The sequence below is a fragment of the Rhipicephalus sanguineus genome, chromosome 10 (genome assembly GCF_013339695.2).
Source record: "Rhipicephalus sanguineus isolate Rsan-2018 chromosome 10, BIME_Rsan_1.4, whole genome shotgun sequence".
Taxonomy (NCBI): domain Eukaryota; kingdom Metazoa; phylum Arthropoda; class Arachnida; order Ixodida; family Ixodidae; genus Rhipicephalus; species Rhipicephalus sanguineus.
In genome coordinates, this window is record NC_051185.1 from 5,012,555 (window position 1) to 5,028,077 (window position 15,523).

The 15,523-nt window shown below is 47.7% G+C and overlaps 1 protein-coding gene across 1 annotated transcript in view; it reads right to left on the reverse strand.

Moving 5' to 3' along the window:
• Window positions 1–3,309: 3,309 nt before the first annotated feature.
• The window catches only part of LOC119406880 (ABC transporter G family member 20), a 28,750-nt gene continuing 16,536 nt past the window's right edge, over window positions 3,310–15,523 (reverse strand). The window contains exons 4-9 of the mRNA XM_037673650.2: window positions 15,128–15,293; window positions 14,356–14,533; window positions 10,879–10,994; window positions 9,185–9,344; window positions 8,284–8,547; window positions 3,310–3,611 (exon numbers count right to left, since the gene is read on the reverse strand). Coding sequence (XP_037529578.1) covers window positions 3,400–3,611; window positions 8,284–8,547; window positions 9,185–9,344; window positions 10,879–10,994; window positions 14,356–14,533; window positions 15,128–15,293 — 1,096 coding nt within the window. The 3' untranslated portion in view covers window positions 3,310–3,399. The remainder of the gene's footprint in view (window positions 3,612–8,283; window positions 8,548–9,184; window positions 9,345–10,878; window positions 10,995–14,355; window positions 14,534–15,127; window positions 15,294–15,523) is intronic.

Below are 15,523 nucleotides of genomic sequence, written 5' to 3' on the forward strand. Positions count from 1 at the left end.
TGCAATAAAAGCTTATTCCTTCCTTCCTTGCGGTGCATATATGCGTGCGACGCAGATAGTAAGTACATATTTTCACCCTGAGGTGATGGAATTTTATTCACATGCTCTGCATTCTAATTTTTTAATAAAACTATAGTTGACATGCTTGTACGTCCAAACATAACAGAAGTCGTTGATGTGCTAGGTGGTTCACAGTCTTAAATATAGCGCTTGTCCTGTGCATCAGTGTTTTCTTTGTCCTGTGTTCAATCCGCGCTATCCAGTGTTTAAGTCTAAACATAAATCGACAGTCCGTCTGAGCTTGTGTACGCGCGCAGAACGTGTGTGCATATCGCACGTGTGCGTAGCTCACTCCCATCGTCGTGTTCCGCTCAGAAAGCAGCGTTACACCAGCCCATCACCTCCACAGGGGCCACTCGTGAACAACTGAAGCTATCTGAAGTTTTGTCTGTACAGCCTTAAGGCGCGTTTACACTAGAGCGACACGACACCGACGCAGACACGAGGCAGACGCAGACGGTCGTCCGACAAGTCGCCCGCCGACGATGTCGCCGGACCGTCTGGTCACACTAGGCCGACAACGACGCCGACGCCTCCAAAGACAGCATGTCGTAGTAGTGTAACATGATGGCAGACCAAAAACACCAGCAGAACGTATCGGCCGACGTGTCGTCGGGAGGTCTTCGGGAGATCGGTGGCCGAGCGAAAATTTTCCCATGTCGTTGCTTCGAACGTCGAAGGGGTAGATCTTGGGGGAGATCCCCCTCGACATACTCGGACATTTGACAATGGGCATCTCGCGCACCCCTCCGACGTTTTTTCTTTGCTTCCCTTTGTCTGTCCGCACCCCCGTCCCCGACGCCGGAAGGGGTGGCGGGGGCCGCGCCGCTACCCCGAGAGGGACAATCGTAGAGGAGGGAGGACGGCCGAAATGAGCTGCAGGTGTTCCCCCGTTTTCAAGTTTAGCGCGCAAGTTTTGTCGGTGTCGCTGTGCGCGCCTTCTGTGTGACAAGAGAATCGGCCGACGAGAGGCTGGGAGCACGACAAGACGCTGACGGCGTCTTTCATAGACGATCGGCCGATTGTTGGCGTCGTTTCAGTGTAAATAAGACGACGGCACGACAAAAGACACTCCCAGCGACAGTCGGCAGACCGAAATCGGTGTCGTGTCGTTCTAGTGTAAACGCGCCTTTAAGGATCTCCCATAAAATCTCTCAGGTCGTGGATGTTTTCAACACGAAACTGTAGCGATTCAATGATATATCTGTACGCCAACCTTAACTGTCCTTAAGCGCCTGACGTTACAAAAATGAGCGAGCCTAATTAGCTGGCTCACCTGTACAGTTTTATGTGGGCACAATGTCAGCGGCACCGACACCACTGCCAACTTAGGTTTTCTCTAACCACCGAAACTGCAGGCGCGTGTGTTATGTGGCCACGTCTGTCACGCGTCATTTTTAGGGGCGAAGCTCCTTATGCCGTGGGCCTGTCCATCCTCCGTTTGTTCGTTTGTTTGTAGTAGCCACCTCTGGTTCGTGAGAAGCGCGCGTTCTGGTATGCAGTAGAAGAAGAAGACGACGTTGACGAGCGAGACTCTCGTGCGTGTTCGCCTGTGTGGCGTTCTTTCTTCTTCACTACGTCTCGTGTTTTCAACGACGCCCGAAGACATTCCAGAAGTAACGCGCCATGAGGCTCCCTCTTGGCGCGCTTTTTCTTTCGCTGGAAGACAAGGCTACAGGGACCCACCCACGAGATAGCCGTTAACTTTGCAGTGGTCGAACGTCTTGGCAAAAGATTGCCGTTCTCTTATGTTTTCTTTACTTGTTGTTGCCTTCTGTAGTTTCCCGCCTACCATGTAAGCCTAGCTGGTTTTATGTCATGCTTGTAGACGATGTGGAACGGGACCCCATACTTACTGCGGTGGACGTTCTCTATCTTACCGAGACGTGGAACGCCAAAAGACCGTATATCAAACGATACGTTCCAGCCGTGTGCATCGATGATGCAGAGCGTCCTGCAGGTAGTGTGGCCGTATACGTCAAACAAACAGAAAAGGCACAAGATCTGAAACTACTACCAACGACACAGAGCCACAACGGTGAATATGCTGCCATCGATTTTGATGGATGCATCATCATGACCATGTACCTTGCACCCAATTTGTCGAGTAAGAATATCAAGACATTCATTGACACGGCATCGTGTAAATATGACAAGTACAAGAATAGACCATTTGTGTTAGTTGGTGACCTGAATGTCGATATTACCGAAAAGAACAATGAGTGGTTAATACAACATATGGCAGCCAAATATGCTCTCACGTGCACGTCCTTTGATCATATGAAACCAACGACCATCCGAGGGACGCGTATAGACCTGGTATTTTAAAATTTCCACTTGCAACCCGTACAGAAACCGCTATCCTTTCATTTCACGGACCATAAAGCCGTGATAATGAAGGGACAACGCAAGCCAAGCATCATCTAATTAAGAAAAATAAAAGTTTGATGTTTGTAATATACACACAATGTTTCTCACTCTTTATATGACGATTGATGGGGCGTTACACAGAAGATTCACGGTTTACCGATGATATCCTCCGGAGCTTCGCCCCACTCATCATTCACCATGTGGATATGCTGCGATTTTTTTTGTTCCCGCCGATTGTAGCCGATGTTGAAATAATGCGTACGATGTTGTGGCGGCAGCTGCCCGAATATCATTGGTCGACAACCATTTAAATTGGCCAGGGTGTCACTGTCTAAGTCTATATTAAAGCTGTCTGCGTCCGGCTTACGTGGGCCTCTAATAAAGCTTCGGTTGGGCCTAGTTGTTACAGAACATTGAAGGCGAAAACATCAGCGCAAGCCAGGTCGGACCACAAAGAAGAGATAAGCTCTGGCGCTGTGCTCGTCTCATCTCTGTGGTCCGTCCTAGTGTGCGCTGTAGTTTTCACCTTAAATATTGTGTAACTACTCCGCGGCCGGACCATCCCAATGACAGCCACTAAAAGATATACTTGTTCATTCTCTGACGAAGGCCGTGCCACAGATGAAACGTTAGACTAAGTATTGCTTTCTCCTACGTGAACCCGCTTGTTTTCTTATACGTACCGGACCCAGTGAACTTTCCCGCCGGAGAAAATAAATAAATAAATAAATAAATAAATAAATAATATATATATATATATATATATATATATATATATATATATATATATACACATCGCGAAAGGACGAGTCAGGAATAGCTGGCTCCAAAGGAACGAGGAGTTCGCGCCGCTGCAGAGAAGACCCCAGACACGCCAGAGGTGACCGCGCAGCGCCATTTTAATATTGCATGTCATCATTCTTTAAAACAAAACGCGTATGTACAAGAGTGGGCAGGACGAGCAGGAGGCTAGCTTCGCAGGCGGAAGGCGACCGCGGCGAAGACGAGGAAGACGGCGCACCAGGCGCCCGAGACGACGAAGCCGAGCCAGACCTCTGTGTGGCCGATGCCCCAGCCGCGAGACAGGATGCAGCGAAGAGACTCGGTCGGGATGGTCTGCGGAAGGCCGTAGCTCAGGTAGCGCATGTAGTACGGCATCGCCTGCGTCGGCCACACCACACCTGCGACGACGGAGAGGATGGTTACGCATGCCGACTCTGCAGTGGCCATTCGGCATTCGAAATACCGAACACTTTCGAATAATCAGCACGGACGGGAATACCCCGAAGTAACGACACGCTGGAACAGCGAGGGCTCATTTTTACTTGTTTTAAAAATTGAATTACCAAGATGCATGCCGCCCCAGCTTTTAAGGGTCTATCGACGCCATATTGATGACCGGATAAAGACACTTAAAACTGCAGTGTCGCCGAAGCCAACGTGCAGCCAATCCACTACCGTTACCAGAAGATTGGTCATCGGACAGTGGGGATCACGGCTGCATTCGGGTACAATGCAATTTTTGTAAACGTTTACATGACTAACTACAGACGCAAGTGTTATGTTGATGTAAATTTTCATTGCAGATGCAATGTTCAACAGTGATATTTACGTTCCTTTGGTGCTACGGCCCATGACGCGGTAACTGGTTTATCTGCTTCCTTAAATGTTGAGCTGCATGTGTGGTGTTGCTTCAACATTGATTAATTCTTATGCCTAAGTTTTACTTAAAGGATGGTGACGAAGTGGCACCTCGAATACTGTAGTCACTGCTGTATTTCATTGTATGGTTACAAAATATTCCGAATGCTCTATAGTCGCTGATGCATTCGAGCTTTTCTCAGGCTACATAATTGTAGTTTTCTCGATTAAAACTAATCGTAATATTCTTTTGTTAATGTTTGTGAATATTTGTTGTAAATAAAATGTTATGCAATTCTAGAGCCGTTTCGAAAATGGTCGCTTTACTGTAAACTGTTCGATTCGTATTCGATTCTAAAATTGACTATTCGCACACCCGTACATACGAACCATTTATCGAGGCGGAAACATTTAGTCGCAGCAGTGTCATTTCAGCTGGGGCAAATTGACAAAAACTCGATTAACCTTTTTATTATTCACTTGAGGCCAGTTTATATTAGAAAATTGTAGTGCGCAACTAGTTCTAGTACATAGAGTTTCCTACAATACTTACTAGAGGGAACTCTGGCGCTAGTGTCTATGGGAGCTGCAATGCATCGCGCTTCAGCCAGCATGGGAATCATGGGTAGTACACGGATTTGTCTAAACTTCGCTCTTTCGGCTCCGTTTGGCTCCGCGTCGCCTGCATCCGCTTTGTCGCAAAACGAAGTTCAGCAAAAATCAGCAGTTTCACATCACCACTTTAACTTCTTTAGGCTCACCGATTCAAATCTGGTCACGAAGTTCACAACGATCCATTCTTTTATCCGGAAGAAAACCAAAACATAGCAATAAACAAAGCCACAAGTGCGTTTGAAGCCCACAAGCACGAATACTAGGCAAATTCGTGTACTACCCATCATTCCCATGGTGGCTGAACGATCGCAGCGCCAGAGTTCCCTCTAGGTCATTTTAGGAAACTATGTTCTAGCATACCCATTTTTTAGAACTCGCAAAAGTTGCACGTCATTCGAGATATTCATAATCGCATTTTAAGGGCGATAACGAAACGCGTCCACTCTGTTACGTCAAACCGGAACTACACGTGACAAAGAAGTGACGAAATTTGAGTCTGCAAATTTCTACTTTGAATCTTCAGCCAATAATTAAAGAGTTGGATAATGATCGCTCAGATAACGCTGACAGGCTGCATGTATAAGTAAACAGCAGACGGCGATCGCACTTGTGTGCTTTGGGCACACTGTATAGCACTACTAGATGATCTTAGACGCTACCACGCCCTGGGTTCAACGCTCGCGTGAGTTCAACGCTCGCGTGCATTCTGCCCCCTATGACACCATCCGAACAATGCATCCACCATACCTGCAGATTAATACCCAACAAGCGCATACGCTGAGAGCCATAAGACGTATTATGCTTGTAACACTAGTCCGATTCCTCCTACGCCAGCACGCTAGCTCGTGCTCAGCGACACAGTGCCGCCTACTCAGCTGTGGTCTGAGGTGAAACAAAGTGTCTATTCTCAACCTAGACTGCACACAGCGCGATACTTCCACAAAAAAAAGTAAACAATCATTTCAACCGATGTAACGTAAATCATAGCTTACAGGCATGCCCAACAGTTTTTCCAGTCGTCGGAGCAATTGCTTTTCTTACGCGTCGTTCGGCGGGTTTTCGACGAAACGCAGCAGGAGACGTTCACCACGCAATCATGCCCGTGTCAAGCCAAATAAATTTCCGCTCTGCTCTAAAACCGGTTGGAAACATTTTGGATGCGGTTGATGCATGTAGACGTAGGTCGGTTCACACGTGATGTATTCTACCCTATGTGTCCTGCTGGGTAGTAAAATATTGAGGCCTCCGCTACGCAGTCTACAGGCCAAAGGTATGGTTGGCTGGCTACGTTGAACGGTCCACAGAGCGGTGCAAAATGTACTGTTACGTTAGATTAGGCACAGTGATCCATATGTGTCGAATGGCCCATGCGAGGACACGAAATATAATGCTAGGCCAGGCTATATGTAGCACGGTGGATTACAGCAACGGAGCAACTGCATCTCGGCAACCCAGTTGTTTGGGAAGCCTCTCCATACGACAAACAACACATGCTCGGCTTATGAAGACCGTCGTGGCTCTTCATCGAATGCACGCTTGAGAGCATCTTGATAGCAGTGCGCAAGCGCTCCGTCACTTTTTTTTAACACGAAAGTGTTTAATGCCGGGGTCCACCAAGTACTTCCGTCACGGTTATGACGTTGATAAAATGGACGCCAACGGGTGAGAAAGAAAAAACTAAGGAAAATATCCGCTGCTGGGAATTGAACCCACGACTTTGCGGCCGCGACGGTAAGCGCCAGATGACGGACACTCCACCAACGCGCCTTATATCTTTCACACATCCTCTTTCGCACGGTGCTCTCTGTTGGCGGTGTAGGTAGGCGGAGCGGGGCGGTGCCGCAGTCTGTGAGATCTGAAAAGAAGTAATGCGTAGCGATCGACATTTGCTAGCGCTTACTCCGAGATTGCGCGCGATATCAGAGGTCATGGTTAAAGCGTCTCGATACCAGCGAGTGACACTGCCGCGCTGGCGTCGCCGAGGGAACCTAGACGCAGTTACGTTCTTTGCCTCACGCATCGTGTTAGCGTGCGCCGGCTCATCGGAGTAGTGCAGCTTCTACATGCACCAACAGGATTTCGCCGTCGCCGACTGCTTCGATTGCGAGAGCACCGACTAACAAAACTGCTGCAATATGCATTGCAAAAAGGACACGATTTCGACGGGCGAATGTCGTGCCTTGGTGGAGCGAGACAGAGGCCAGCGGGACGCACGCGTTTGCGGCTCAAGCGACGAACCTCTGCCTCCCGTGTTGCTGAAGCGTAGTGTGGTAGTGTATACATGAACACAGGCGTCGGTAACCCATTACTAGTAAGCACACACTGCCGCTTCTCTCCTTAATTGACGACGTTTTGAAGAAGTGCATATCGGGTACCAGTGTGGATTATGAGCTTGTTGATGTCATCTTTACGCGCGATTCACGATTCGCTGATTCCAAATATATGTTCACAACTTCAGCTACCACAACGGTTTAATCATGATCATGGGCGTTAGTCGTCGCGATGGAGACATGCCACTAGGCGTCAACATGGGTGCATCGACATCAAACGGTGCTATAGCTGCCAAACAGCAATAGACATTGTAGAACCTCTTATATATCACTACACGATAAGCACAACTTCTGTGAAGACACGTTTCCCTTTCGTGTTATACCGATTCCTATGACGGAGGGATCAGCCATGTTTTTTTTTCCATATTTCGCGGGTTTCCTTTGTAATGCGTAAAAAAGGACTACGTGAGACGTATCGCACTGGAAACAATTCAATCGGTAGTTTCTGAAGGTGCCCTACAACTATGCGACGATGCTTTGGGTCTGCAGCTTATAAACAAGAAGTTGCATAATTAAACAATTAATGATTAAGTTAAGGGAAATCAGAAATAGCCTGAGTTTTAGGCTAGTGCGACTGTAGTATGAGTTTGGTTCAATTCGCTTTCGATGTGCATTTCATTTTAAGTCTTGGCACAAGTTACGTGGGACACCCTGTATATGAAAAGGAAAGTCATTGCTAAAACGGCTGCTTGGGCGAGTTGGTTGCTGGTGCCGTTGTGAAACTTAAACGGCGGTCGTCAACAGTTGGCAGAATACATCTTATCCGGCGAACAAAACTAGTTCTCAAAATTTACTCGCGGTTAGGTGTAACTATATACCCATGGAACATTGGTATAAAATTGCAGTAGCGCGCCACAAAGTGCGTATGTTCGCCGAACACACGAAAATGCGAAGACATTACAACGTCGACCTCGAGGCTCTTATATGGGGTCAGACACAGCGCGAAGTGTGTTTGTCCCGAAAACCTGGGAATTTACAGACAAGACCGCGAGTTAATAATAATGTAATTTTTGAAGTTTTAAGTCTCAAAACCACGGTATGATTATGAGGGACGCCGTAGTGGAGGGCTCCGGAAATTTGGACTATCTGGTGTTTTTCAACGTGCACCGAAATCTAAGCACACGGGCCTCTATTTAGCCTCCATCAAAATGCGGCCACCGCGGCCAGGATTCGATCCCACTACTCTCGGGTCATTCGACCACCATAACGACTAGACGACCATGGCGGTTGACAAGATCGCGAGTTGAGCGGAACTTAGAGAACTGACCGCTGAGCAGTAGGTTCGGGTAGAAGGATCCGAGGGCGAGCATGATGGCCGAGTTCTCCTCGACGCACATGGAGGAGATGACGAGGCCGTAGATCATGCCGCAGCAGCCCTGCAGGAGCGTGAGCAGCACGACCCACACGAAGGGGCCCCGCGATGGGATCTCGAACACGATGAAGGTGAAGACCAGCAGGCCGGCCACTTGCACGAACATCACCAGGAACTGGCAGATCACGTGCGACAGGATCACCTCGAACGGACGCACGCCTGCGTTTTCACCCAGCGCAAAGCCAGCGTCAGTTCAACGGCGCTCAAGTCGATCACACCACGCTAGCTGCTGCTGAGGGCCTATATGCCAGGACGTCAACAATGCTTAAGCGTTAATACGAGTCAAGATGCTCCTGTAAGCGCGACACTGAACGACACATAAGGGCGCTCAAGTCGATCACGCCACGCTAGCTGCTGCTGAGGGCCTATATGCCAGGACGTCAGCAATGTTTAAGCGTTAATACGAGTCAAGGTGCTCCTGTAAGCGCGACACTGAACGACACATAATGACATGTAAAATGTATTGAGTGCACTCAGTACATTCTTCGGGAAGCCTTAGGTTGACGAGCTTAAACTTTCTGCCATAACTTTTAACACTGTGCTGTAACTTTGCAAAGAACTAACATGACGTCGATATGGGATTGCCTTGAGCCAGCTACCGTTTTTCAAAGCTTAGTTCACTTTGAGAAATTTCTCGATACCTGTCCTTCAGAGTACTGTCATTTGAGCTGCTACATTAATAAAGCTTTTGGAAAGCTTACTGGGCGTTAGGATTTCTATCAAATTATACTGGCACAAATAGCTGCGCGATAGAAGCTTAAAACAGACGGCTATAGGGAAGAAGAAAACTGCTCACCGGCCACCCAGCTCCTCTCGAGGAGGCCCTCCTTTTGCTCGGAAACGATGGAGATGGCGGTGAGGCCCACGGCCATGATGTAAGTGATGCTGATGATGATTCCAGGGGCCATGAATTCGGTGAAGCTAGGCTTGTCCACGCCGTAGATGGGAGCTTTGATCTGCGAGCAACAACGGAGTATTGTAGTCTGTGGCTGTCACGTTCACGGAATCTACAGTCACCTCTGCCTAAGCCTGATGAGAACCATTTTATGCTGCACAAATTACAGGGAGAGTTGAAAACGTGGACGTAGCCAGAGAATGGACACAGTGCAATAACTTTGGGGTGTTTCTCGTAACCTGTCGGCTTGCCCGTGTGACTGACTGTTTTCCATATTAGCGAGCACTTCAGAGCCAGCCGTAGCGATACTCTTGCCGTTCTGGTGCGCAAAGCTTACATAAACAAGCTGCTAAGGAAGGATCCTTTGTATACATGAGTCCACTTGTCGAAGCGTCGGTTTCCGCGGCATTTCCTGTTGAAAGATTTTTCATCACTCCGTCTCCCACCGAACTTCTGCCTCGTTTTGGATTTGGTCGTTAGAGTGACTTCGATTACAGTAATTTCGATTAAAGTTCGTGAAACTATGCAGCACGTTATGAGGGACGCTGTTATGGAGAGCCCCAGATAATTATTATTACGTTTTCACTAGCTGACATTCGTCCAGCTGCGTACAAGGTATACACGAGCATTCTTGCATTCCGACTCCTTAGCATTTTGGCCGAACGCGCTACCTCGTTCGCAGCAGCGCAACGACACAGCCGCTGAGCGACCGTGGCAGGTACCCTAGGTTAGTATCGCGTCACTAATGTGACACCATAATTTCTCCTGGAATCGTAAGCAAATGGGCAAACTTGTAAGCAGAGAGGAATGAGAAGATCGAGCGACTCAAATTAGTCACACTAGTCTTCCGAGCATGACAGTACCGTTAAATAAAGGTCACGGTAAAGCTGCGCCATTAAAAAGCACATATTTTGCAGAAATGTCGCTGTAATTCGTACAGAATTGTTTTTCTTCACTCCGTCTCTGTGCCCTGTATACCCTTCTAAGATGCTGCATTGACTAGCCCACCAAGCCAACCTCGTGAGCTTTACCCCCCTGGTTGCGGGGTTTTCTGACCTCTTCCGGCCGACGTGTCCTTTTGTCTGTCACCACAGAAACACTCGCTACCCTGCAAACGGATCGCGCAAAGCTCTTTCACACTGCACATGTGCTACTCGAAACTCCTTGTTTGTATTCACAGACAGCCCATACGTTGGTCGTAAAAACATAGCAAAAACAGCTGACGAACACACAAACAGTGCTCGTTTGTCTCTGCGTATTCGTCAGTTGTTTTTGAGCTGTTTTTTTAAAATCATGAACAACGAAGTAGCCTGAATGACCGCCCTTGTGAAACCAACGTTGAAGAACTTTATTAGCTGTCAAAAACCTGTGCTCGTGACAGCACTGTATCACACAGAGGATGGGAACACTAGCTTGGCCCGGCCATGCCATTGTTTTTTGGTAGAAAAGTGAGCTTGGCCGATCGGCCATCTTTTCCATTCTGGTATACGGAAAAGGCCACGACCAGAATTTCGCACACTGTTCAGAAGTGCTGAAGGCTGTGAGTTCATAAATATGTGCCGATTCGGCCGCAAAGAGTAAAAGAAAACCCTTACGACGACTGGTAGTTGGGCGAGGGCTGGGTTCTTGTTCATCCTCTTCAGGATGTCCGCCGAGAAAGAGCTGAACGCCTCGAAGATGGTCTTCTGCAGCGTGTACCCGATCTGTTGATCTGTTCAAAGAGAAAGGACAGCACGGCACTCGCAACGCACACAATTGTACAGACACGTGGTTCATCTTATGAGTTCACTTGTTTCTAAACAGCCCGACTCAAATATCGTGTGGAGAGCTTTCGAACAGTTTCATCTCATAGGGTTCTTTAACGTGTTCCCAAAGCCCTGTACACAAGTGTGCTTGCACTATATACGCCTCCGCCAAACAGTAATTATCGCGGCCGGAATGAGTCACTGCTATGTAAAAATTGGTTTTCTACCATGCAGTAATGGCTTCGACTACAACGGAAATTGCGGCGTAATCTGATATGTAGAAGCTGCTCGCTATTTAAAAGTTTGCGCGGCTTCACAAAGCAGGTCAAGCATACCCTGTCATGTATACGTGTCGCCGATTCTAGACCATATCACGCGGGAACGCCGTAACTGTAACGTGACAATAGTTACACCGTTGTTCTCTTAAAATAAAGTCCCCCAGCGATTTGTGGTGTGAATCGAGTACAGAGTCAAACTCTAGCTGTATATTAATTTGCAAAGTTAGGCTTTTAAATACGACTAAACGGCATAGCACGTGACATAACCAAGCACGAGACAAACTCTAATATCTAGGGTTTAACGTCCCAAAACCAAGATATGATTATGAGAGACGCCGCAGTGGAGGGCTGCGGAAATTTCTACCACCTGGAGTTCTTTAACGTGCACCTAAATCCAAGTACACGGGCCTCAAACATTTTCGCTTCCATGCAGCCGCCGCGGCCGGGATTCGATCCCGCGACCTTCGGGTCAGTAGTCGAGCGCCATAACCACTAGACCACCGTGGCGGGGCACTCATGCCGGCAATTCCGTGCAGCAAAAGAAATACTAAGGGTCGAGTCAGGTAGCCTCTTGAAAGTCAGCGCTGTATGTATTCCTCGCTAGTGCTTTGCGCTATCCTTACATTTAACTAGCTTACCATGTTTACTTGGAGAGCTAATTCCTGCAATGCCTCACTGTTTCACGATATATAATTCCAGGCGTAAAGCTATGTCACGTCAATTTTGAGTTCGCGTACCACAAAACACATGTTCGGTAACATTTACCATGAAGAAATAGGTTAGATATATCCGAAACAATGATTGTTCTTTTGTTTTTCTGAACAGCACCGAGTGGTATGAATTTGACATCAGGTGAGGATCATTCAAGACGAATATCAGATACGAAATGAGCGTATGTTGCCGATTAAAGGAACCGAAAACGTGTCATTGGATTCTAGTGGACACGAAAAGACCCTCAATTATGGTCGCATATTCAAGCATGATTTTCGCGCTGTGACTGCTATTTATATTTTAAAATTGCGTTTAAAGTTCGAAAAAAAAAAAAGGAAAATGGTAGGTCGCGTAGCCTAGAGGAAGAGCCTTGAAGCTGAATTACGGAGTCGTTCACATTGCTGTACTTAGGCTGATGCTTTAGTGCGCACCATAATTAGCGCTTAAGTGTATATATTACTATCCATCCCCGCTCTATTCTGTGCTGCTTACGAGGTAAAACGAGTTGCACGTTGAGAAGCGGCGCTGCATTCGCGCGGCAACTAGTGGAACATGTCGCACCGCGGCGCATGCGGGCGGAGCAAACCGCCGCGCACAAACACGAAGCGCTCTTGCGCTCAGCTCCCATTGTTTGCAGCATCTGTTGCGTGTATACAGCTCCAGAACAGGCGCACATAGAACCATTCAGAATATGTTTTCTGTGTTATCATTCCATGATTAGACACTGACAGGTAAACTTTTCGTTGCGCTAAAGAAAACAGGTACCATAAAAATTAGTTTTCGGTTCCTTTAACATAACAGTCGACAAAGACATGTACAGGTAATTTATTACAGGGAATACTTTTACCTGCTTCGTATATACGCATACACATTGTCTGCTCTCGGATCACGAACAATAAGATTACAGCAACATTACGGGTCTAGAATAATGTTATTTGAAGCGGAACAATTATAGAGGCACGCACAGATACTAGCAACGAATTTTTGCATATAAGTGTGCTTATTAAGGCTGCTACGTGGTCCTTATATTGAGTAGCGAGATGTGGAAATACAGAAGGAAAAAAATGCGGGCAGATTGCACCAAGTCGCGCATAGCTTAGCACAGCGAAGCACGGGCCCGTCGCCGCTCGTACTCCGCCGTCGACAGAGACGTCTAGCTTCAAGATGCGCGGCTTCCTCCTCGGATGTTCTACCCACTTTCTCAGGACGTCGAGTGGCTGTCTCGGCACGATCGGGCGCAGCCAGGCTATGCTCTGTAAGGCGGAGGTTGCGCGCGATGTCTACGTCGGTAGGCGTCGCTTAGCTACCGCGCATGCGCGGCTTGGTGTGGTATCTGGTCGCGATGCTTGCTTCCCATTTCTATCTTATTCCCTCCTCCTCACCATCACATATCCCCTCCTCACGCTCGCTTCCCTTTCCCACCCCCTTGCTACATTATGATATCCTATGCTATGCTATGCTCTGCTAGCGTGCCTGAATCGCGTGGCCTGAATAGACGAGTGATTTCGACGCTCGCCTTCGAATCGAGGGTACGCGGGTTCGAATCCGGCCTCGTGAAGAATGTTTTTCGGCAAAAATTTCTATTTCTTTATATCCTTTCTTTCTCGCTCTGTTTCTCGAATTCTCTCTACTCGATATCTCATCCATCAGGGTTATTACAGGCCACGCCGGAGCAGCGAGTCGCGGGATTTGCCCAAATTCTGTGGCACATACCCGTTTATTGTGTTGCGTGACGGGCGACACCGTGACGGGCTACGACGACAGGAGACGCCGACAGCCCGAGCGCATAAGATGCTTCGCACCTAAAAACAGTGACTGTCGTCGTTCGTTCTTCAGTTCGTGTGCGCGGGTCCTTGCGCTATACTCCAACATTCGTTGTCTCGAACGAAGAAGGAAAACCTTGCGTTTACAATTTCATTTCTTGCTTTGGACTCGCGACCTAGCAGTCAACCCTTCACCCTACCTATCGTCTTCAACATCAAGGCATACTCGCAACCATCATCATTCGCTGACGCCATATTTTACACGAGCAGATTTATTCAAAGTTTTAATTTTTCCTCGCAGTGTAATTGATTGGAATGATTACTGCCTTTCGCCATATTTTGATACCTTGAGAAACATTATTGACTGTTTATATTTGCTTTGTTGATCTTTTTACCCACCCTGCTTGGACATGTACAAAGTTTGCAGTATTCAAGAAAGAAAGAAAGAAAGAAAGAAAGAAAGAAAGAAAGAAAGAAAGAAAGAAAGAAAAAGAAAGATCATCGTCTACTAAATCGGCCAAATTTCTGCAATGCAACAGGGTGCGCGGCTCTCGAAGACAGAGGGCACTGCTTACTGGTCATGTCCAGGTAGACGTTGATGCTGCTGTCCTCGATGGTGCGGTTGTCGGCGTTCACCCCCAGGAAGAAGCGGTAGTGCAGCGCCGCCGAGAAGTTGGCCCCGATGGCGATGGCACCCCACGCGCTTCCGGCACGCACCGCGTTCAGCGCAGAGTCCAGATCAGAGTACGGAATCTGCGCACAAGATGGAAGTGTCTTCGTACAGCGAAATACCGGCAGCAACGAAAATTAGGAGGGAAATAGTTTACAGTGGACTTTTGGTGCACCTATCTTATTGCTCGAAAGGGTGAAACCGGCCTGTTTCGTAATGACAGAGTAAGGCTTTCTAGTTTGGTACTACGTTTTGTATCCGTCTTTTAGTACGAAGCTGCAAAGGAAGTCGGTACAAATGTTTTCGAAAGTTTCTTGGGACAAGTTTTTCGTCGACTAAAGCTTTCTTGTAAATTCTTGGATTTATTTTGTAGCTTTGTTCTACAAAACAGGTGGATGAATTTTTTTTTCCGTTTTCCGATCTTTCCTCCAGCTAGCGGCCTTAGGCAGAACTGATTTGCCAAATTTATCGCTTAGTAAAAAGAAGTAGCCAAAATTACTGTATTTTCATTTCGACTCGAAAAAGTGGGAAATGTCTGTTAATACTGAAAGAGATAATGAACAGGCTATCAACAGACTTGTCTCCTTCACGGCTGCAACCTGAGTTGCCTGCCTTTCTTTGGATATGACTGCAGCGACATCGTGGCGTTACATGTGGCATCTTGGGAAAGAAGTTACCTGACTGAGCGTGGTGTTGTCTATCCGCTGCAAGAAGGCGACGGACAGGAGCGGGTGCGCCTCCTGGTTGACGACGGCCACCTGCAGCTCGAACGGGTCAGACCCGATGCACAGGCAGAACAGCACCACTTGTATGGACGGCACCAGGAAAGTGAACAGCAGCACTCTGAAAACAGCGCACGGAAGAAACAGCTTGATTGGGGCTGCGCTCTCACAAGACGGATAGCCGAAAGTGTATAAAGCGGTTAGTTGTCACAGAAGTATACTAAAGCCTGATAATATTGCGTTGCCGCCTTATGCCTTAGGTTAGCGCGAGAAAGAGGAAGCCAAACAACACAGGAAGCGAGCCTGGGGTTGTATTGCCAATAGCGGACGTCTAGTATAATTTGGCTGTAC